Genomic DNA, 25,948 nt, shown 5'->3' on the forward strand with positions numbered 1-25,948 from the left:
GCTTTTAAAAATAAAGAATTCACTTTATGGTAATGATGTTAATCAAATACACCTTTTTATCAATGCATTTTTGATAACTAAACTTCACTTAACCAGTGATTTTAATTGAAAAGAGTTAAAACTATACATTAATAAAAATTAACAGCTTTAAATATAACGTTTCATCAATAATTGGAACTAAAAAAAATTTTTATTAAATGCTTTTCAATGTTAATTTAATATATCATTTTAAGCTTTAAGCCAGGGTTTCCCAAAGTGGGCGATATCGCCCCCCTGGGGGCGATTTTAGTAATTCGGGGGGCGATAATTAGTAAGGGGGCGAAAGGGTGGGCGATAACTAGTAAGGGGGCGAAAAGGGGGCGATTTTAAAATTTTGGGTTGTCATAAAATTTTTACTTTATATCTTGCTATTTTACTAATTTTAACTTTCTATTAAATATTTGACCCTGAGGTAAAACTTAAACAAAAAAGTTTATTGTGTTTATGTGAAATATAGAGAAAAAAAATCAAGTACTTATGGCTCCTACTTTCATGTTAATTACATATATTTTCTTATTTAACAATTACATAGATCATAGACGATCGGAATTCCTCTCCCTATTTTTTAACCTGAAATACATGTTATTTAGGATCATAAAGGCTTTGTAAAAATCTATGTTTTCTATATTAACTAAACCTCATGATACTTCCAATTGTTTTTTGAAAAGTTATTAAGTTAGACTAAGAAATAAAACTATAAAGGGTTGCCAATTTACCTAAAAACCTGGAATTTGACAATTTACGCAAAAAAAAATCTAAAATCTGGAACTTATAACAATTTCAACATATTAAGTAGTAAAATTTCAATTTGACACAAAAAAGCTATCATGTAGATAAAAATATAGATCCTTTTCGTGACAGATCTTTTTGAATAAAACGACTCACAGGAAACCTTCTCAGACTTACAAACTGGCCTTGAACTTAAAGTAATTTTTTCCAAAGAACGATATGAAAGCTTTTGGACTCAACAAAAACTAAGGCAAAAGTATCCAATCATTTGAGAGGAATTTAGATTGTTGTGTATAGTTTTTCCTTCTAGTTATGTTGTTGAGAAAGCTTTTAGTTTAGTTATCAACATCTTGAGCAAAATATCTAATCTATATATTTGTAAAGGAGGTGACTTGAGGCTTTATTTGACTGATTTAGAATCAGATTAGAAAAATTTGCAAGCATTCATGAACCTCATCCTTTGCATTATATTAAAATCCTGTAGCAGACATTATTTTATGAAAGGTTTATTTATTTATTTGATCTTTTAAAATACTTCTTATTTAACCTAGTTTGTATTGTATTTAAGTAGTCTTTTTATATTAAAAATTATTCTAAGTTATTTATTCTATAACAGGTTTGCATAATTCCTAATATATATTAATTACAGTAGACTTCCTCTTGAGTTCGCACTTTTTAACCAAAAAAAAGTTCAAATTTATATTTTCTTAAATTTAACTTAAATAAAATCTATTACTAACTAAGTATTAATAAAACAAAAAATACACAATATTTAATAGCTTATATAGATCTTTTTTTTTATGAATGTTTGTTTTATGTTTTAATTGATTTCATATTTATTCATAATGTTAATTGCATATAACATATTTAAATTTATCATTTTGTATAAAAAATGGTAACAATTTTTGAGGTTAAACTTTTTGATTTTGTTCAAAATACGAACTGAAGAAGAAGTCTACTGTATTTATAAAATGGTTTATGTTTTAAATATGTTAATAGCTTTGTTTTGACCTGGTTAATTTTGTAATTTATATTTGTCGATTTACATTACACTAAAAGTTTTTATAGTATAGTGGTTAAAGTATTTGTTTGAAAGAAATTTATTTAACATATTTTTGTTATTACTCGTTTAATCTGTATAAAAAAAATGATAACCATTAAAGTTTTTATTTCAAAAATTATTTATTGGTTTTAAAAGAGTATAGATTTGATGTCTCTATTTGAAATGACTTCAAATTTTTTATTTAAAAAATTGTTAAACTCAAATTTATTTTCTAATTGATTTATTATTGTAAGAAAATTTATATATTAAATAATTTTAAACTATTAATACAACTGTTTTTGTTTTATCTTATTTTTTAATATATTAGCTATTAGAATATGTTGTTTAATTTAATAATTCAACAATAGCTTTTAGTTTTTCACTATTTTCTTCTGGTAAACTATTATACGGAAATAACTAGAGAAAAAATAAAATTAAACAGTTTTAAATAAGCCATCAAAAAGACTGCTATTGTGACAAAACAAAGTTTTAACATAATTTAAAGAATTTTTTAATTGATTACTTTCTGTTCCCAGAACTAACTGTAAAACATTTGATTTTTCTGGAATTTAAATTAAGAAAAAAAAATGTTGAAATTAAGGTTTAGTTTCTTAAAGGTTATTCCAAGTCAAATACTATTTAATGGTTAACTACTACAAAAAATATTGTTTAAAATGCTGAAAATTAATTTTTTAAATTTACAACTAACTTGCTTATTATATATCTTAGCATTGAAATAAATAATTTTACTGCATTAACAGAAGCTATTGATAAAACCACTTTTCATGAGATAATGAGCCAGTTGGTCAAACTTCCTAAAACTAGATCAGCAATGGTGGTTTAATATTTATTTTACTATGTGTAAAATAATCTGTTCATTCTTTTATAGTTTTTTAATCTCTGGTATTTAATTTTAGAACATACCTACTTATAAAATAATTTAAGTATTTTGTGCGGCTTAAATAAGTTACTTAGTATTCACTTCTAAATGTCTTAAATTCGTTAAATGAGAGATAGTTATAATGTCAGGTTTCAGTTAAGATTTCAGATGGGTAGCGTACGGTCCAGATCCAATCAAATTTCGATCCGCTAAGTAACTTGAAAACTACTTGTGCAAAATAAACAAAATTTAGTTTTTTGATGCTTATGATTTTGAAATAGAATTTCAATTTGGTTTTCAGTTACTTTAGTATTTCCTAGATCACAATAATAGTAAATCATTTTATTACAATTATGCTCGAGCTTTTTAATTTTCTCTTTGTTATTTTTTTAAAATATGCAGCCTGCAATTACATTTTTTTAACGAATTGAAACAAGAAAAATTTTTTTAGTAAACATGAATTGCTGACTACAAAAGTTGTCCACGACAACCCTAAAAGTTTTATTAATTTCAAAACAGATCATATTTAATCAGGATTGATTACTGATTAAACAAGGCTTTTTAAAATTTAAGTAATTTAAGACACTTTACTGGGCTTATAAGAAAACAACTGTAACTTAATATCCCAAGCCCTTTAGACTACTTTAAACACAGCCCAAAAGTGCGTGCATAAGAAATACCAGACTAAATTACATATCGAACACAAATTTTTAGGCTCTAAAGTTTGTACTCAAGAGAAAAACTACTTTTTAAAATCGTGGGGGGCGATTATTTTTCAAATTTCTGAAAAGGGGGCGATATAGTAATTGAGTTTGGGAAACCCTGCTTTAAGCTGTACAAGTTGTAAATTAAAACAGATTATCATCAAATACTGGTTAAAATTGTTTAAATCACCTAATAATAAAAGTTATTTAGTTATGGGCTTTAAAAAGATCGAGGTTGTCATTCAATCAAATATCATCAAAGTAAAGTTTAAGTAAATTTGTCAGTTTGAAAAAACATTTATTTTTAAATCGGAAATAATTTTGATATATCGAAGTTAAACACCTTCTGTACGAGACCAAGGTATTAAATTACTTCAGCAAACAATTGAAACCTCTAAGTACCCTGTGCAAGCTACTAAAAATAAAAAAACACTCATTAAAAACATTAATAGTAAATTTATAATTAATTTGGGATTTGGTTTTACTGCAACCGAAAGGATAATCTGTCTATTAACTAACTCTCTACTCAAGTCATCCATCTTAACTTTACTTAAAATAAATAATCTTATTTTCGTTTTTTAACACTTAAAGCTTATTGTTTATTAGTAGATTCACCTTAACTTTTTGAATAATAAAAGTTCTATTTGAAAACACAAAACTTTTGAAATCTTAAAATTACTGATAAAAGATTATCTGTACTCGGCTTAAGTCATAAAATTTTAGACATTTTTACTTTGGTTCACCTTTTACATCATGTTTAGAATCTAACTTTGCTGTTTAGTATTTTACTGTAAACATCATAGCAAAGTTTTCTGACAAAATTTACAAAATTTGAAAAGTATTTAAAGTAGATAAGTATGCTGCTTAAACTAAGTTAGACGTGCATCTTTTAGTCCTAAAAATCGAGTTAAACTTTCAACTTAAAAATCTTAAAAAGCTGTCGAAAAAGAATATCGTATTTCAAACTTAAACTATAAGATTTAAAATACTTAAAAAAATGTTTTTAATATTTCCATCCCGAGATGATACTTTGTCAATTTAAAAATAAAATAAATTCTAAAACAAACTCCACAATAACTTTCAATCTGCAATAAAATAAAAAATAAGGGTTGTAATATTTTGCAAAAAGCGTGATTTTCTACTATCAAAACTTGTATTTAATTTAGTTAGAATTTATTCAAGCGGGTAGTCATTGAATATTTAAAACTATTTTAATGACAGCACAGTAGATTTTACAAAAAACTTTTACTCTTTGCCAGTTTTTTTCTTACAATGTTTGATTGTTTTATTACGTTACTCCTAGTAACTTTTTCTTAATTGAATTACTTATGTTTAATTCTTTTTATGGACTTAAAAAATCACTTCTGTAAAGATTTAAAAAAAATCTTTATAAAATAAGCTTTACATAGTTTGTAACTATAAATTTGAAGTACTAAAAAAGTGGCAAAGTTAATATAAAAACAAAACTCTCACTAAAGAAGCTTGTGAGCTTAAGCAACTGTACTGGTTTATCTTTAATTAGTTTCTACACATGTTTGAGCTTATGACAGTTAGGTATCAACTTATATTGAATGTAATATCACATGTCTATGTTGTAATATAATGTCATCAAATGTTTTCCCTCGAAAATTTCAAATAGGTTTTGTTTTTTGCAATCATATACGACATTGTTAAAATTCATTTTTAATCATAATTTTTGAAGGTTAATATAAAAAATATACTCTATTTAGCATTAACTTTTATACTTAATCTTTCTTAATATAAATCACGTTCTTCTTAAAATGTAGTTATAACTCACTAAAGTAGAAGTTGCAAGAAAAATTATTTTATTATATGAGCATTAAGTTAGTTTAAAGGGTATAAGTTTAGACAAATAAATATTTTAGAGAAAAATTAGGTTTTATGCGATTACAAAAAACTTACTTTTGATATTTTGAAATTTCTTAAAAGCTCTGTCTAGTAAGGCGACACTTAAACTTAAGCCAATTCAAGTAAAACAAATTAAATTTATTTTTGCTCAAATCTATCAAGTTTGGTTTTTGAATCGATCAAAACATATTTGTGTTGCTGCAAAAAGTTCAAAAACCATTTTTCATAAAACGTAGGTGGCCTTTTCTCAGAAAACAATTTTGCTGACCGAAACTGATCCTTTAAAACGATAACAAAAAAATTTGTTTAATCACAAATTTTTTTATATGCCTTTTATCTTTGAGCTTCATAAAAGAATGCAGCTTAGGATCGATTGGTGGTAACAAATATTTCGAATTTCATATCAATCTTACTCCACTAACAGCTACTTTAAGAGATGAAAGTTTTACTTTTTGTTTGACTTCAAGAAACCTAAGCATCAGATTTATATGTTTTTAGACTTTTAGAAAAAGTTTATATCAAAGTTAACTTTATTTGTGAAACATAAAATGTTTTAGCATATTATTCGCCTCGTATTTTGATAACTATTGCTATAAATACAATGAAGCTTATGATTTCAAATTTATTATCTAAATTTTTTTAAATAACCTAACATATAATAACCTTCTGCTTAAGTATGCACTTTAAATAGTCTTAAAAAACTTTTTTAAGTTTTATTTAAAAGCTAATTGTAGTATCGAAAGTAACTTTTATCTATTTTGTTAATCTTCAAAATGCAGTTGTTTATTGAATTTAGTCTATTGTTTGCTTAGCCTTGATCTGTAACATATTTTAAAGTCTAGCCTTATCAAGAGGCTAGACCTTAAAATATTTTTTACCATTGGTTTTACTTTGAAATCATTTTTACATTTAGTTACAAAGTTGACGTCTTAACGAATTTACGTCTTAGCCAAGTACATACTTCAAATTAAAACGGAATAACAATGTTAAATTATTTTTAAATACGCTATTTTAATAAAATAATTCCAATGGTTACAGAATTATGACTTACAATTTTAATAAGATATATGTTCATATTCTGAAGAATTTAAGTGTTAAATGAGATTAAAGGTTAAAGATATGTCAAAATATTTTTAATCATTTTAAATAGTCTAACTTAAAAACTATGTAACCAATTTTAAAAACTTACTATTCATATGATGTAAATACATACTACTAGTATATGATGTATTAAACTACATTTGAAAGCCATTTAAAAAATTCTTTTAAATTACTTTTTTTCGACGTGTTAATACTTTTTATTATGCGTGTTTTTATTTTTCTATTAAAGATTAATGGGTTCTTTTAATTAATGGTCTTTTAATTAATATCTAAAGTTACTATTTTTGATACTTTTTCTAGGGTTACTGTACCAAAAGCATCTTATTTCTACACTGATCTTAAGTTTAAAGATTTTGTGATCGTAATAAACAGTTAAACTGTTGAGTTCTTTAATTGATTAATTTAAAAACATGAAATGTCGGTTAGTTTAGTAATATTTACATGTTTACTTGCTAGATAAAAGTATTACTTTCGAGAAAAGAATAAAGCAGCAACATATATAGATACTTATTGCTAGTTCATTTTTTATTGGATTGAAAAAAATTTCAACTCTACTATCTGTTGTTTATAACCTGCTTAGCCTGAAGAAACTAAAAGTTTAATATATTGTTTATACTCCACAACTTTTATTTAAAAGTTTAATAAAAAAAAATATATGAAATAAATTTTTTTTAGTTTAAAGATAATTTCTTTCAACTTAAAAATTATTTTTGGTATTTATAATTTTCATTATTTCAATTAAGCTATATAAAATATGTCAAACTTGAAAATTATAAAAAATTAAAAGTTTATAAAAAGTGTTTTCATTTTAACAAACAATAAACATTTATTTACATTTCTATAAATTTTTTATTATTTTGACTTATAGTAATATTTCAGATGGTTTTATAACAAAAATTCACACTCTCCGCGCGAGAACTGAAGTTGGTCACTTGCCAATTGTTTGGCAAAAAATAGTAAAATTAGAAGTAACGATTACCAGATGAAATTGCCAATATTTCTGCTAATACCAATGAAAAGCGAATTCAGCACAGTTTGAAAGACGTTTAAGGATAGTTTCAACATAATAGACTATATTTCTTCTAAAACTAACAACAACAAAACGACTAAAACTTAATTTTCTAAACTAAAGGATAACAAAAAAATACAATAGAATTTAAAACTAATATGAAGAGAGAAACGATTTAGACAAAAGTAAAATGTCTGTGTAACTAACCATCAAAAAAAAGGCGTTTTTGTAAACAGATTTTTTTCAGAACTAAGATCTCTGCTGAAATCAAAACAATATTTGTTAGTAAAACTTGACAAATGAACCCGCTTTTGTTCATTATAAGCTAGTTTTCACAATAATTTGTGTCAGACTTGCCAGCTTTGTTTTAAAAGATACTTACTACTTATAGTCAGATTTTACAAAATAAGTAGCCGGTCATATAAAGTTTTGTTGCCATAACAACGGAACACCTAATTACCTGTTTTTGTTAGCTATTTTGTAGCTACTTAAAAGTTTACTTAATTTTAACATAGCAAAATAGCTATTTTTTACTACTTAAAATCTAAAAAGTTTTGCTGGAAACAGATTATTAAAAAAAAAGTATTTTGATGACATTTTAGTTGTTATTCTAGTGAAAACATTTTATGATATTCAATGCTTGAAAAAAAAATTGCATAAAGTCTTAACTTATACCAACAACTAAAACATTTTTAATGAAAATAGTTGCAATTTTAAAACAGTTACTAAAAATTCGTGAGTTTTTTTTTATATATTTTTAACACAAAGCTGCTAATTAATTTTTAAATATTTTCCTTGACGGTTTAAGCTTTAAGTGTTTTCCTTGAAGTTTATCTGGTATATTACTACTCTATTCTAAACTTCAAAATCATCCTTATTTTAAGCTAATTTTAATGTAAAGGGATTAGTAATCGTGATAAAATGTTTTTTTTGTGAGTTTTTTATTGTTTCAATACCTTAAGTTACAGGTTATTTATGATAAGCTTATTGTTTGTCAATACAAGGATTATTTTCCTCCATAAAATAGTAACAGATTACATTTCTTAATATCTTTTTTATTTATTTATCGGTTTTAAAAACTTACGTCTGATACACGTTGTTTATTATTTAGATTTTCTAGTAGAGAACCTTATTCAGTTTTTAAGGGCTGTAGCTTATTTTATGTTAAGAATTAAAGAACGATTTGTTTCATATTATAGAAAATTTGCAGCGCTAATTATTTGTTTAATATTAATAACAATAAATTTCAGATAAAAAGTTTTCGCGCCAATAAGTTTGCACTCGAAATATGAGAATTTTTATAATGCCAGGGTTGGTTTGAAAATGTTATGTGTTTAGTACCGGCGGTAAAAAGTATAAAAAGCGGCTTATCCCTTGAGCACGTTTTAAAAGCGTAGACATTATCTATCAATATATTTGTAGAATACATTTTTTATTCTTTAACTATAGATTAGCAGATGTTTTTGTTTAATCCTGTCTCCATTAAAAACTGCTGGAAACATTTCAAAGTTTTTAAAACACTGTGTGGCCAAACTCAATCGGCAGACAGCAAACACGTTGCATTTGATTTTTACTAGATGTTAATTAAGTATTAGACTAAAAAACTAAAAAGAGAAACTAACAGTTTTAACAAACATTATTAATGATGAGTTTCGTTTCTATAAATATTGCACTTTTTTTAATAAGGTTGTTTTTTTTTTTGCTAAAAATTATTTAAATATTATATTACTCTACCTTTAAGTGTACATATGTACTTAATATATGTACACATTTAGTACATATTTACATATGTCTAAAAATAATTATAGAAAGTACTGTAAAATAAATTAAAAAAAAAACTGCAAATTTGTTTGACTTTACATAAAATTCACTTAAAAAAATGATTATTAGGGTAGTTATAATTATTCAAACACAAACAATTAGTTTGCGTGTATTAAGTTTAATAAGCTGTCAACAGAATAAAAAAAACATTTTGCTCTTTATGATAAATATTCAAATAAAAATTTCAATGACACAACATACGCATACAGTTATTCCTTTTTTTTAACTGTTAGCAGTTTGTTTTATAAGTTGATTAGAAAGTATAGAATTAAAAGAATTTTTTTTTAACTAATAAAACAGGTTGTAAAAGCACCATGTAAACTTAAAGCTACATACTTTAAACGACTTTAAAGTTTTCAACTGTTAGAAAGTTTTTTTATAATGTTATCTGAATGAAGGAATGGGAAAAGTATTGTCTTTTTTTTCGAAATAAGTACGAATGATTGTTAAAATGCCATGTAAAGTTAAATTACATACTCATAAATACATTCAAAGTTGTTACAGGTGTCTAGACGAATTTTAATTTATCAAAATACTTTTCTTTGAAGAAGGTTGTATACTATTACACTTATCGGAAATATTAGATTAAAATGATTTCTTAGAACTAAAAAGATAGAATATTCTTGTTAAACAATAGACATATTTACTAAATTAATTATACTTTAACAAACAATACATCTTTGAAGTTTCAACTTACTCATATACTTTAAACCTGACGTATTTTTCAACGCTGTTATTTCCATAACTTATCGCAAGAACTCGAAAATTTAAAAAAATAAGAACCTTTTTTTGTTAGAATACAGTTTTCTTTATTGTTATAATTCTCTTTGTTCACGAATAACTAGTGATTTGACAAATTTTTCCAAGTGAAAAACGCATGTACTTTTTTATACGTAATAAAAGTATAACTTGTTGTGACGTAATAATCACCGTCAGTGCCTTTCTAATTCAAACTCATTGGTTTTTGAAGTCAATGTTTAAAGTTACATCATTAATAATAAAACTGTAGAAAATTTGTCCTACATTTAATACAGCCGTCGAGTTGTTTTCAATGGGATGGTTTTAAATGGCCCATAAAACGTCAAACCTACTTACGTAACAAAAAATATAGACAAATAGATAAAAGGTTTACATATGTTTAGCCCACACAAAAAAAAGACTGACTAGGTGTTATTTGATTAAAAATGATCAGAAAAAAGGTCTTATGTACGTTTCACCTGAAATTCAAAACTTACTTTAAGCATATCGGGTCTCTTATGAAGGGTAACAACTAATATTACATCTACGTCCCTCAAATATTTTTCTTTAGAAAGATTACCCTAGACTACTAACGATTACCGACTTCTGATTGAATATATTTAAATCTTCTAAATAATTGCTTTGTATATAACTTAAGAAGTACAAAATATTTTTTTTACTTATAGTTATAAGTTTTAAATAGTTCCATTTTTATCAATAAAAAAAAACTTATGCAAGAAGATAAGTTTGGATTACTCCAAATCTATTTTTACAAAGCAAAAACAAATTAACTTACAACAAAATTTTTAAATGTTACAGTTTTATCAAAATTAGAGGTTAATATTCTTTTTGTAGACATTTCTTTTAAATAAAACACTAACTGTATGCTTACGAAAGTAAGCAGTTCAATATTGTTAGTCAAAAACACCGTTTTGTCAATGCTTTTTTTAATGACTTGACTTTATTTTACCAGTTGAAAAGATTAACTTTACTTCAATTAGAGTGGTTAAAACTATGCTATAAAACAACTGAATTAAAAATTAAGTTTCTTCAAATGCATAAACCATTAAAAAATAGATTTTAAAAGATATTTTTCCAGGCTAATTTAACATCACGTTTTTAACTTTAAGTTGTAATAATTGTAAAATAAAACAATTCATTATTAACTTTGGTATTTTGAAAATTTAAATCACCTACTCATAAAAGTGATTTAGCTGAAGGTTTTAAAAAGATTGAAGTTGTCATTCATTCAAAAAACATTAAAAGAATATATTGGTAAAGGTGTCAGCTGACAATTATGTCTGTTTTTACATCGGAAATAATTAGAATAAATCGAAGTTAAATTTTTTCTACTTAAGATAAATTCACACCAAAAACTATTATCAGTTAAAATGTTTAATCAAAAAAGCTCCTTGTACTTTTAAACACAAAACACACCCACAAACCAAATTGGTAGTAAAGTTTTTAATTACTTGGGGATTTGGTTTCACAGCATCCAAAAGACTATTCTCTATCTTAAATTGTTCTCTACTCAAGCCATCAAATTTTTTAGTTAAGTTAAAATAAGTTAACCGTCTTTTTTTCCGTTTTTTAACAAATAAAAATTATTGTTTATGAGAAATTTAATTTGTGCTTCGCTTCACTTTTTGGATAAGAAAAGAGCTATTTAAAAACATATGAATTTTAAGACATTAATCTAACTAACTAAAGTTTTTTACAACCAGGTTAACTAATAGTTTTGTAAACATTTTCTACATTTTTGTAGTTCATGTTTTAAAGTCTAATTTTTACTTTTTTTTTCCTTACTATGATTATCTTATTCAAATTTATTGATTAATGCTTAGAAATATTTTAAAATTATGTTTGAAAACTACTATTTTTAAACAACTTTCAAAGATTACTATGATTGTGCTGCTTAAACAAAGTTCAGAATGTTTCTGTTACTGTTTACAATTTTGTCTAAAATTAATTTTTAAATTCTTATAAATCTGTCAAGATTGAATACATGTATTTTTAACTTAAGCCTAAATACATAAAATTGGAATATTTACAAAATATAGTTTAATATTTATAACCTTTGATGTTACTCTGTCAATTAAATATAAACACTAAAAGTTATAGTATAGTTATTACTTGCAGTAATATTAGACGTAACGCTTGTCATGTATTACAAAAAGGTGATTTTCTACCACTGAAACTTATATTAGTTTTAGTGAAAATTTTTTCAAGCTGGTAATTTTTTTTAAACAATACTTAAATGACAGCAAAGAAATGACAAAATGTTTACTTATATCAGTCTCACTCTTGTAGAGTTCGAATATTTTATAATGATTCTCTTTGTTAACTTTTATTAACTAATTTTTTGAACTTAATTATTTGTGTCAACTTAAAAAACACTTCTATTCAAGTTTTAAATAAAATCTTTTTAAAACAAGCTATGTCTAATTTTTAATCATAAGTTTGTAAATAGTAAAAAAATGTCATGTTAATTCAAAAACTAAATTCTCTACTAAAGAAGCTTGTAAGCTTTAGCAAACATATTTTTTAAATTTAATAACTTAAACACATTTTTAAATATCTTAGTGACAGCTAAGTTTTAAATTTATATTGAATGTAATGTTACATACCTTTGTTGTACTAAAACACAAGAAAACGCGTTCCCTCACGAGTGTCAATTATATTGTTTTAACTTTAATGAACTTGAACACGTGTTTAAATATAAAAGTGACAGCTAGGTTTGAAATTTGAAATAAATATATCATATGTCTACATTGTAATGAAATATAAAAAAAACGCTTTCTCTCACAAGTTTTGATCGAGTTTAATTTTACTGTCATTGTATTTAACCTTACTACAAATCAATTTTACAGATATGTACAATTTTTATATATGTTTTTTTTATTATCGTATATATTTTGTCTAAATTTAAAGCACTTTTACAATATTAAAAAATCTGCATAATATATTGAAATTTAAACTTTGTAAAAGTAGAAATACTTTTGTTAAACTCGTTCTTTTTAACTTGTAAATAAAACCAGTAGTGAGAAGTATAATTATTTTATTTTATTAAGACGAAAAAAATGTTAAAAACTCTAGACAAAAATTGATTTTAGGTGAAATTCGGTTTGATTTGCTTATAAAAAAAACTAAATTTCGGTCTTTTCAAATCTGTAAAAACCCCTTTGTAGTAAGATGACACAAAAACTTAAGTTTCAAACAAAATATTTAAAACTAACATTGCTAAAAGCTATCGAATTCGGTTCATGAATAAATCACAACATATTTTAATTGCTGCAAAAACATCAAAAAATCTTTAATAAAACGTAGGTGGTCTTTTCACAGGAAAAAAAAAACTGCCAACCAAAAATGATTCTTAAAACGATAAAAGATTGAACTTGATTAAACACTAAACATTTCTACAATGCCTTTTATCTTTGAGCTGCATAAAAGAATGCAGCTTAAGATCGAGTGGTGGTCAAATTTTTCTTTTTATTTTTTATCAATCTTTTTATACCAGCTGCTGCCTTAACAAATAAAAATTTTCTTTTTTTCGATTTCAAAAAATGTTAGCATCAGACTTAGTTTACCGTTTAGACTTTTAAATATAAGTATTACATTGTAGTAAAAATAATTTATTTAATATAAAGGCTGTAACGTTTAATTTGCCACTTACGTTAGAAGATATTGCTACAAATAGAATTAAACTTACGTTTGCAAGTTTGATTGATAATTTAATATGCAACTTATAATATAGTAATCCTCCGCATAAGTATCCACTTAAGTATTAAAAAAATTTAAAGATTATTTAAAGTACTACATTGTAGCTTAAAGTAAATAAAAAATTATCAGTTATAACATTCTACTAGTTGTAAAGACTATGATTTATTGAACTAAAAGCATTATTCGTTTAGTTTTGACGGTTAAAGTGCGCATAACAAAGTGGCTAGACTAAAAATATTCATTACTAACGGTTTTGCTTTCAAAACATTTTTCATTTAGCTACAAAGCTGTATCTAAATTGACGTCTACGCTAAGTACATACTTTGCTCAAAACTATCAACTTTAACCCTAATTTAAGGATTAAAAGATAGGTAATTGTATTAAAGTGTTGTATATGTTTTTTTTAGTTTTTGTTTTTATTAAAAACTAAATAACCAGTTAGTTATTTTAAGCTTATTAAACTGTCAGATTAGAGTATTATTTTATTTAAGTGCATATAGCTTTTATTATTTACTCTTTAATATGATTTAAAGATTTTTTATATCTGATACAGTGCATGTATCCGTCTGTACAGACTTACAACCTTTAAGGGAGAAAAAAAGTTCTTAATAAAACTCTAAAGTTGTAAATTTATAAGGGCTTTTACAGTATATGTAAGTTATTTGATTATTTAATAAAGAATTTAAAACTTAACTACATAAAAAACAAACTGAAACACCTTATACAAGTAATATACATTTTAGAAATTGGAGCATAATTTTTCAGTAATGGTTTCAGTAGAACTCTTAAACATAATATTTTGAAAGTTTAGTTTTTTTTTTAGCAATTCTTTTTTAAAGTTTATTTCCTGTTCTAAAAACTACAAAAAAAAGCAATATACATAAAACAAGTGTTTTAAACTACATTAAGTTTTAAGCATTCATTACAAGTTAACTTAAAGCAACATAAATTATTTTTTTATATATATATGTATCAGTTCAAATGAGACGAGTAATTACGTAATAAACTTTTTTTTTTCCAAAACTTAAGTTAAAAGTGCTTGCAATGATATTTAAAACAATTAATTAAATTATTATCGTATATTTAAAACAACTTTAAATAAAATTTGATCAATGGCTTAAACAACATAGTTTTTAAATAGATGTAATTTATTTTAGATAAAATAAAATATTAAAGTAAATTCAAGTCTAACTAAAAAACTATAAATCTTTAAGCTATATAATTAGGAAACCTTAGAATAAAACTGCAAAAAGTATGCGAAGTTTTCATAAGTCTTATATTACTTCTAAGAAGTTTTATGAAAAACAGAAATTTTATTTGATTTGCTTTTAAAAGACTATCACGAAAGATATAGTCAGATAATATTTATTTTTAGATAATAATTATTAGACACCTACCTCGTATTACATTTAATCTGTAATTATTTATATAAGCACGTTTTTAATATTAGGTTCAAACAACTAACACTTTAAAAAAATTATTCAAATTACATTTAGTTTTGAATTATGCTAATTCTAAATTAGATTAAAGTAAAAAAATGTTCATATCTATTCACAGTCAATTAAAACATAAATTTTTTATATCAACAGTATTGAATTTAAAAATAATGCTTAACAACAAATGAAAAAATGCTTCTTAAAAAATTAACAAAAAGGTAGTGTATAAAAAAAAGAAAAACAAAACTAAAACTTAAGTATTTAAACTAACTTTTAGTCTTTATTTAAAATTCTGAAGCAAGTCTACTGTAAAAAGTGCTATAAAGTTTTATTGTTTAAATACGTTTGCAATTTTATGTAAGATTATTTTAAGTATGAATTAACAAAATTAATTAAACTCATTTTTATAATAGAAACGAAAAACATAAATAATTCACATAAAAATTTAAAACCATTAATGCATAAAAGTTAAAACGTGTTTAAAAAAGTGAAGTATTGTTAAAGTATGTTGTAATTAGTTTGCAGCACATAAAAAAAAATTTAATATAAGTTAAAAGAAAAATATTTAAACTAGTTTATAAAAAACTCTTAAACCTAAATTAATAAAATCATCTTAATTGCTTGTCTCTATGCATTCTGTTGTATTTTTCAACCAAACTGTCAATATACTCCTGTTGAGTTGACGTAAACCCAAGAACGTTTGCATTTCTACTTGTCTCGTCACTCACCTTCTGTTTAAACGATATCAGTTAATGGTAATATAAATTGTGCTTTTTTTTTTTAATTTGTGATTTTAATTAATAGTAATAGTTGTAAATTTTATATAAATCTTAAATGCTACATTTGTCAAATGATAAACTTATTTATCTTTTAATACTTGTTTATATAAAGTTTAACAACCACATCAAGTAGTATTGAACAAAATTATATAAAAATTTTCATTTTGATAATATTTTATTAAAAAATGAATTATAAAGTAACATATATTCAATTAGTTACTTCAAATAAATAAATCTGAAAAAAAAATCAATAAAAGTGTATGAGCTATATTTGTTTTATGTAAAAATATAAGCTTATACAAAATATGCTATTTTGTAAATGCATTACTATTTTTGTATTTTACTTAAACTAACAGTATTAATTTTAAAAATTTAGATATATATTAATTATATATAGAAAAATTAGCTTTCAGTCTGAAATAAAGACAAGAAATTTTAATGAAAAACTAAAAAAAATTGATTTTATTTGCTTTTAAAAGACTATCACTATAAAATATTTTTCATTAAAATAACCATATCAGAAATAAAGTTTTATACGATTTTTGAAAAATCATAAAAGCTTTATTGTATTAAAAAAAAAATTAAAAGCATTTTTATTAATAAGTTTGAATAAAATAACTAATGTATAGTAATATATTTATGTATATATATATATATTTGTATCTATTTATAATATTTTATAACATTTAAAAGTCAAACTATTAATAAATTATTAAAATAGCACACGTAATCTTAAAATTTAAAAAAAAAGTGCTGTAACCAGGATTCGAACCTGGGTTGTCACGGCCACAACGTGAAGTACTAACCACTATACGATTACAGCGAAACGTTCCTACACCGGGAATCGAACCCGGGCCGCCTGGGTGAAAGCCAGGAATCCTAACCACTAGACCATGTAGGACTTGTGGAAATGGCACAAATTTTGATATATAAACGCACACACTGCTCACATAAGCGCAAAAAGAGCAATTTCTCTTCTCACTTTAATGAAGTAGGTTTACACAGCACAGGCATGTAATGTCGCTCACTTAAAGAGTAATTAATTGTCTTTTCAGTTTAAATTTTAAGTAAGTTTGTATATTTTTAGCCTTATGTTATGCGTAAAAGTTTAAATAAACCTTTTTATTTTCTATACACTTCTTTGCATCAATGTACCATGTAACTATTAAAAAACAATAAAACATGAGAATAATATTAAATTTAAAACTATAATGTTAAGTAAATATTAAAAAAGGTAGAAAAGTTTTTGATATTTAGTTGAACTTATTTTTTTTAATTTACTTCTTCAGTTATAAGCAAATTTTATCTTAATGTTTTTTTAATTTTTTTCTAATAGTAACTTCAAGTAATATTAAATTATTAAAAACATAACTAAATGTTAAATAAAATTACTTAGAAACCTACTAATTATCTTTTAAAACTCACTAAATTTATAAAACACTAGTGTTTTTGAACATAATAAATGTATATTAAGTGTTTTAATTTTAAAACATTAGTTAAACCAATAAAATTAATTCATTTAAAATTTTTGTTTTAAAATATTTTTTTAAAGAAATTCATAGAACTAATTCAGAAAATAAATCTAGGTAATTTTTTTTTTTTTCAACAAAATCAAGGTTAAATTTTTTAATAGAAATAACAACAAGGATATAGAAAAAAAAATGTTTTTTTTTGGTATTTTAAAATTCCTACTTAAGTTTCTTAATCAATATTCTATAGATATCATGTTACTTTGAGTATGCAAAAAATTTTAAACTTGCTTATTTAATGACAATAACTAAAGATATCAGTTTATTGTTAAAGAAAATTATATAACTGTATTTTGAAAATTAATTTTTGAAGAAAATTTAAAATTATTTAAAAAAGTTATGCAATAAACTACAATTTTAATTTAGTTTGTATGATATTTTTTTTGTCAAACTATCATAATTTCTACTGGTATAACTTTAAGTATAACGACTGAAAATGCAAAACCAACCAAACAAACATAAAAAACATGAAAATTATAACTTTGGTTTTAAATTGCTTAATTAAGAATTAGGTTTACAGTCTTATAAAATTTATAAGCGCTTAAAGTAATTATTGACTTTTTGTAAACTTAGAAAACTTTATTATAATTACTGTTATCTGGTATTATATATTTGAATTTACTTAAAATATATTATGTTTTATATTCAATGAAAAAACTAAAAATTTTTAATTCAATAAATCGATTTCAATTGCAGAGCCAAATTATGTTACAAAATAGTTTAGCAGCCATATTGAATTATGAACTTCCTGTAAAGTCAAATTTAGTAGGTAGTGTCCAGAAAAGTATGCACAGGATTGATCGGAAAAACTTTTTTAACAAAACATATTAAAATCAACACGCTAAGCTTCAATCATAAACTTGAATAAAACAATAGAACATTATTTTACTTTATGGACAATAAAAAATATATACACCAAGTAAAACTAAAGATTTTAGCAGCACAAACAGTATATTAAACAATAATTAAGTTGTTCTTAGTGGGACAAAATATGTTTTTTAAATTTTAATAATGCATAAACTCTTTTTAATATTTTTAACAATTGAAAAGAACATTTTTTATAGTTTATTTATTTTACTCGTACTCAAACTTTAACAAGCCCATTATTTATTTGCTTTCTAGTTAACACATAGGCTTGATCATATCATTTTGATCATCAGACCACAGGTTCCGATAGATTGAGACTCGGGTTTTGTTCTTATTGAATTTTGCCTGTCATTCAATACTGAAAAACCTGAATTTGTATCTACAAACTTCAATCATCAGATGGTACCGCTATAATAAAACATGATAAACCGTTTGTAGATTGACGACTGCAGTTTTTCAGTTTTGACTAACTAACAAGTTTTTAAAAATAACGAAACCCAAGTCTCAATCTACCGAGAGTTGTGATCTGATGATCAAGTGATTTGATCAAATCATATGTTAAGTTAAGCTTGTCTCACGGTATTCGTTTTGCTTAAATAACATTTATTAAAATGTTATAGAATAGTTTATGTTATTGCCTGTTAATATTTTAACATCTTAAACTGACCAGTCGTCAAAGAAATAATTTAATACTAAACTAACCGATTTATTCTTATCTTCCTCCTTATTGGCTGAGTTATTAACTACGTGACTCGATTGCACCAATGCCGAAGTGAAGTCGTGGAATTTCTCAGCCATGCTCATCGTCGGCAGTTCTATCTGGCGGGTTTCCCCTAAACTGCTACTGGAAATTTGTCTCTTGTTGGGTGACAAGTCTTTATGAGGCAAGCTCAGTGACCTCAATGTCTAAAAACAAATTTACTTGTTTTTTGAACTAAAATATTTTTTCAAATAGTTAAAATTAGATATGAAATATCATGTTTATTAACCTAAATTAAGTGGTTTTTTAATTATGTGAAAAATTTAAACATAATAAATGCTATCGATAGTAACTTAGCCGGATATGATATTGTTACTTGCTATTAAACATTTATATTGTCAAAATGCTTTATTAATAGTAAAAAAGAAAGAAGTTAAAAACTACTTCGTTGGCATTGAGAACGGACGATGTATTAAGGTCCTGCTTGTAAGGAGTAGATTGTAACTTAGGAAACCCGATTTTATTCCTCAACCTGGTATTATTTGTTTATAAGTATTAAAAGAATAAATTCCCTTTTAGTTCATTTATTTATTAGAACCTATTGTAAACAATAGGTAACTTTAATCTTGTTCAGCACTTATTAGATGTGTATATACTATGACGTAGTTATGAATAAAATAGTTGTAGTTGATTTTGGAAAGCCGAAATATTTTGTGCCTTGTATGAGTCATTTATGAATATCTCGTATCTAAATTTTTGTTTAGAAACAGGTAATACATTTTAATTTTATCAACCTGGTTTTGTTCACTGATGACGTCATAGGTCGCAGCTCGTCCGTTCTCATTACGTCATCGCTCTCGCTTTCGCACGGGGGGATTTTTTTGCGCATGGACGTTTTGGGTCTGGCTGGTTTTATTTTTTCAGTCGTTTTAGTCATAGTGGTGTTGTTTCTTTCTGTTTAATTATCATAAAAAATTAATTTTAGCCAGTATTTATTTCGGCCATCATCAACGAAGTTGAGATGTTTTATGCCATCGATAATAAACAATGAACTTTACCGCAAGATCAACAACAACAGCATCCGAGACAATCCTACGACCGGTTTCGTCCTTATTAGGACTCATCAGGCAGGAATAGTCGCGAGAAACCGCTATTGTGATCTTAAACAAGCGGGCTTAAGTACGAAGTACTGAAGCGATCGTTTGTGGGTAAAGTTGAAAAAATGACACAGCTAAATCATTCACAGCCCAACGTCTTAGACATTGTCAGCTTGTTGTGAGATTGTAGTCTGCGCTCGTTTGATCAGTTTTAGAACTAAACTTTCTAATTCTAAAACTGATCAAACGAGCGCAGACTACAATCTCACAACAAGCTGACAATGTCTAAGACGTTGGGCTGTGAGTGATTTAGCTGTGTCATTTTTTCAACTTTACCCACAAACGATCGCTTCAGTACTTCGTACTTAAGCCCGCTTGTTTAAGATCACAATAGCGGTTTCTCGCGACTATTCCTGCCTGATGAGTCCTAATAAGGACGAAACCGGTCGTAGGATTGTCTCGGATGCTGTTGTTGTTGATCTTGCGGTAAAGTTCATTGTTTATCATAAAAAATTAATTAAGGTTTTTTTTTCTTAGTCTTATACTTTTAAAATACTTAAACTTTTAAAGTTTTTTTTATTCTACTACCACATCCAAAACCTTAATAGACATTATATTTTATTATTTCATAAATTAAATTATGTTTTAATAATCAAGTTAAACAATACTTACTTGTTTGCTTTTCTGCTTTTTTATTTTGAAACTTTGCATTTAGCGTCTCGTATGCCTTAAGAGTTCTAAAATATTTAATTTCTCTAAAAAATAAACTAAACGTCTAAATTGAAATTTAACATAGTTATAAACAAAAACAAATTTTATACTATCTATTAAACTAATTTAAAAAAATAATCATTCAGTTATTATTATTTTCTATATTGAAAAAAAAGTAATATATGTAATACTAACATTAATTGTCTAATAAAGCTTTAAATAGTTGGTCACTACAATATCAGTTCAAAGGTGGTTATGAAATATGTTTATATTAAAACTAACTGTATGTGTACTGCTTTTAGTTTTTCATATTTGTCTACTAGATTCACAACCATGTTCTTGTCTATCTCCTCACTCTTTTTGTTGTCGTTGATTTGTTTTTCTTTCAAAGTATATTCTTGAACTTTTGTTTCCAACGTTGACAGTTTGACTACAATTTTTTTTTTATAAAATGTGTTTTATTCATCACAATGTACTTCGTACAATTAAACATAATATTTACTGACCGTTTTTAGTTAACTTAAGAAATAGAAAACATATGAAAAATTCAATGAATTATTCTGACCTAAAAATGTTATACTTTAAGTTAAAAACTAAAATATCTAACAAATCTAGTAAAATGTTTACTGACAAGTGTTTTTAAATAAAAGCTTTGTTGAATTCAAGTGCATTCAATTAGTGCGTTGTTTTCAAGTGTAGCACATAAAAGACAATAAAAATCATAAACGACTGTCATGAAATAAATATTTACAGTTATGAAAATAAATAAAAACTATTAGAATGAGTGAGCGTTTTAGTTTAAAATGACCATCTTAAAATCATAACTGTTTTATTTTACTGTTTAAAAAATTGAAAACTATTTTATGTGTTTTTATATTTTCAAATGTTTAAAAGTTAAAATGTATACAAACACTAAAAGTTTATTTACTACCTTGCATTTCAGCAACAAATTTATCTTTTTCTGCTAATAGTTGTTGAAGAATTTTTCTCTGTTTCAGACCATCTTCTACCATGAGGTATGATTTTCTTAATTTTTCTTTTAGTTCTTCGGTTCTTTTAACAAACATCATATAAATTAGTTTCAGTTTTGTTTTCAATTTTACTTGCATAATAAAAATATTTGCTAATTTTTTTTTAAATATGTAAACACTAGTTTTGTTAGACTTGGTTAAGACTTTTTTGGTTTACTAATTTTTTTATAAAGAGTTATATTATTTATTTTAGATACAATTTTTTCACTTGTTTCTTTACAAGCAAAACTATTTTTCTCAATACATTTTACAACTAAAAACAAAAAAGTTATATTTCAAAAAAATCACTAAAGGCACAGAACACCAAAACTTTATTTCTGAAAATCTTACAAAACATGTGTGTGACTTTTTACACAGGAAAAAAGTGAAGCTTTTGCCAACAAAAACAACTCTCACAAGCGAATTGTGGAAAGATTAATAAAAGGTCAATGAAAACAAAAAGCGCCTGACAGGAGGGATTAAAATTTGTCGAAGTTCGAACAATGAAGGTTTGACATCTCGGTCTTTCATACGTGAAGCTTCGGATGCAAATTAATTTGACAGTTTTGCCAAAACACGCTTAGCGTCGTGTTTTAACGTTTTTTTTATTTCAAAGCAAATACTTCATTTTATTTTTTTTTCAAAATCAATAACTAACTCAATTCAAGTTTGTGTGGTTTTGATAAAACAAAATTCAAACAGCTGTTTTAACTACATTTTGTTTATACAAAGAAGAATACAATAACACTTGTTTAGTCTTTTGGGTCATTTTTTGTTTTACTATGTTTTATACAGTTTTAAATAGTTTGTTTGACTAAGTATAAAATACAGCTCTGCCAAGCAAAATACAGTTACTATAATGATATTCCCTGTTTAAATTAAAATAAAATAAAAAACTCGTAATAAGTCTCCATATATATCTAAAGTGTCGAAGAATAGTTACTGCAAGTATAACAATATTCTAGTTTCGTATTAAACAGTGGCGTAAGAAATCAAAACTAAATCTATTAATTAAATTTTCATTTATTATCGTAGAAAGTTGTTACCAGTGGTATGCAAATTAGTAAACCGCTTTACTTTTTGTTATTGTCAGTAAGAAAAAAGATGGAAGTTAGTAGTGTTTTTATTTAGTATTAGTTAAACGTGTAAATTTATGTATAAAGGTATATTTAAGTTATTTTAAACCATCAAACACATCAATCTAAGGTTTTATTAAAATTCTAAACAAATTTATCATTTTTTCAGTTTTATTTAAAAAAAAATTTCATTTGTAGTAACTAATGCAAATATCTTACTTGACTATTTCTTCAGTTGTTCTATTTTCTTTGATCTAGAAATATTCATTATTCTTATTACTTTTAATGATATTTTTGTAAATGCAATTTTACTTAAAAACTTTAGTAAAAACAGGATTTTGCATAAAACTTAAGCTAAACTTAGTGTGTTAAAATTGATTGTCAAAATGTTTAGTTATACATACGTCTGAAATCTTCATTTTAATGAAATGTTTAAGTTTTTTAACTTCTATTTTCAGTTCGACCCTCTCTAGGTCTGAAAGCCTCAGTTGTTTTAGCAGTTGTTTGTTTTCTCTTTGATAGAAAGTTTCTGGTGTTATTAACTGGTCATTACTATTTTGTTGAGTTATCATTCTGTAAAAAATTTGAATAAATAAAACAGTTTATTATTAGTTGATGTTAAAGTAAATAAAACTTTTTTTGATACAATATACTTTAATATCAGTTTAACTAATTTACTATCACTAGTTAAAGGGACATATGAATGTTAAACTTTATAACACTGAATCATGTCAATACTACTAAGACTTTAACGTAGTTGTATAAAAATATGTTTACTAGTGCTATACATAGAACTTGTTTCTTGTTGATAAAATTTGATTTTCAATCTTTTAGCTATACTTTACAAACTTATTCTTTCTACGTTGCAACCTGTTTAGGTTGTAGTTTTCGTTTTGAAGTTTCAGTAAAGCATTTTCCAGCTTTGAACATTGATACCTGGCGTCCAAATTGCTGCTGTCGTGATCTACGTCATCATACTGTTTGTGACGTAATAAGTTGTTTTTGTCATGATCTACGTCATCATACTGTTTGTGACGTAATAAGTTGTTTTTGTCATGATCTACGTCATCATACTGTTTGTGACGTAATAATATGCTACTGTCATGATCTACGTCATTATATTGTTTGTGACGTAACAATGGCGATCGTTTTCGGGTGCAGCTTAAACACTGCGAGTCAGTTGCTAGCTTCAAGTCTTCTCTAGATGATTTCTACAAAATTAAAGTTTATGTTAAAATTTCAACAGAAAAAAAACAAATAAAAATAACTAAATACCATGCTTTAAATTGTAAAATAGCAAAGAAAAATGCTTTAAACTAAAATAGATAAATGTAAAACAAAAAAAAATATCATTTTATTTAATTTTTTTCTTTTTAAAAGAAGTACTAGTGTTATATAGATTTGAACAGAATACTCTTAAACACTCGAGCAATAAATATTCAAAAAGACAATTAGGTTTTAAAGTAAACACAAAATATAACACAAAAAATTGTTAAGGAATGTTTCATAGCGAGAAAAGATAAATAATTTTTACTCAGTAGTTTTCTGTTTTAAGCATTTTATTAAATTTTAAATTATTCGAAATATGATTGATATACGCATTGATCATCACTTGTTTTGAGTGACTAGATAGTAAATACATATAACTTTTAAATATAACAAGCTCCTTAAAGTTCACTTTGACAGTTCTCAAGTTTCAACGTTTATTCTGAGTAAAAACAGTTTCAGAACATGTTTTAATTGAGATTTATAATAAATAATATTAATAATAAAATTTACATGCAAGATAATTGATGTTTAAAAAAATGAATTTTTGATAGTAGTTGGTTTTAATACTTTTTTTATGCGTCATGTATTTATTAAATCGATTTGGTGATTATTTATTCTTTTTAATAGAAATAATAAGTGTTTAAAACGTTATACGCATTATTAATAGCAAGTTCTTACAATAAAAGTAAGCTAATTTAAAATTAACTCAATAACTTAAATTTTAAATAACATTATTTTGAGTATTAATTAAAATAAAACAGCGTATCAACTTACTCCTTTTAGCTTTAAACAAAACAAAACTAGTTTTTCCTCTAAACTTTAGTAAACAAAATGGCTTATATAAAGTTTTACTGTTACACTCATGTTTTTAATGTTGTTTTTTAAACTATTAATAAAACTCATATAACCAAATGAAGCAGCTTGAAATAAGTACTTCAAATATCTAGCTGTGTAGGTAATTAGAAAATTAGACAATATATTACTCACTAACATAATATAAAAGACAGACAAGTTTTAAAACATAAAACAGTTAAAAGACTAATCCTTGCAAGTTGGTTATGATAAATATTGATACATGTACAAATTATGTTAACTGTTAAGTTAAATCATGTATCAGTTTTACAACAAAAGCAGTTTATTAAGTTTGTTCAAAATAAATTTAATGTAAAAAAAAATTATAAAAACTTTTTTAGAGTTTAAAAATTACAAAAACATAATTGAACACTACAGTATATAAATGAGCTGCTTAAAACAGATATAGGTTTAAAAACAAAACAATCAAAACTTGCTTTACGTAGTATTCTGATAAACTATTAATACAAGAACTACCAACCTGATCAAACTCTTTACTGTATTTACCACTTTTCATTTTGTTTCACCAAATATTTTTTGACATTATTTAATAGTTTTAAAAACAAAACCTGTCAAAAAATAAAAATATAATAAAATACATTTGAACACCAATTAAAAACCTTACTTCATCAATTTTATTTTAACAAGATTTAATTTTTTTACTGTTTTTCCAATTTTTTTTTAAGTTAATTTCAGCTCATACTACTAATAAATATTTTTTAACTTAAATTTCAAAATCAATAACACTGTAATAGATTCCATTATAACATCAACTAAAAATTGACTAACAAGATTTCTGTTTATTAAACAATGTAATTAAACACGAAAATTTAACTAAAATTACACATAAACACTGCATTTTCTTGTAACAAAACTTTTGCTTTGTACTAGTAAAAAGTTACAATAAACCGGCCACAATGATAAAGAACACCAACAAAAGACAGGGCTTATCAGAGAAAAAAAGCAACAT

The 25,948-nt window shown here is 24.7% G+C and overlaps 1 protein-coding gene and 2 non-coding genes across 3 annotated transcripts; all 3 read right to left on the reverse strand.

Moving 5' to 3' along the window:
• Nucleotides 1–15,696: 15,696 nt before the first annotated feature.
• LOC145833617 (uncharacterized) lies at nt 15,697–25,545 on the reverse strand. Its single transcript, XM_082940771.1, has 11 exons — nt 25,460–25,545; nt 23,728–24,068; nt 23,262–23,430; nt 23,077–23,111; nt 21,703–21,824; nt 21,054–21,201; nt 20,733–20,797; nt 19,758–19,917; nt 19,408–19,495; nt 18,966–19,169; nt 15,697–15,819 (listed from the first exon to the last, which is right to left on the reverse strand). Exons 1-11 carry the CDS (start codon nt 25,493–25,495, stop codon nt 15,697–15,699), a joined length of 1,491 nt encoding a protein of 496 aa, XP_082796897.1. The 5' UTR covers nt 25,496–25,545.
• Nucleotides 16,619–16,690, reverse strand: Trnah-gug (transfer RNA histidin (anticodon GUG)). The gene has a single exon. It is a non-coding gene; the product is annotated as a tRNA-His (tRNA).
• Trnae-uuc (transfer RNA glutamic acid (anticodon UUC)) lies at nt 16,697–16,768 on the reverse strand. Its single transcript has one exon. It is a non-coding gene; the product is annotated as a tRNA-Glu (tRNA).
• Nucleotides 25,546–25,948: the final 403 nt, after the last annotated feature.

The sequence above is a fragment of the Thalia democratica genome, chromosome 4 (genome assembly GCF_965202585.1).
Source record: "Thalia democratica chromosome 4, ktThaDemo2.hap1.1, whole genome shotgun sequence".
NCBI classification, from domain to species: Eukaryota; Metazoa; Chordata; class Thaliacea; order Salpida; family Salpidae; genus Thalia; species Thalia democratica.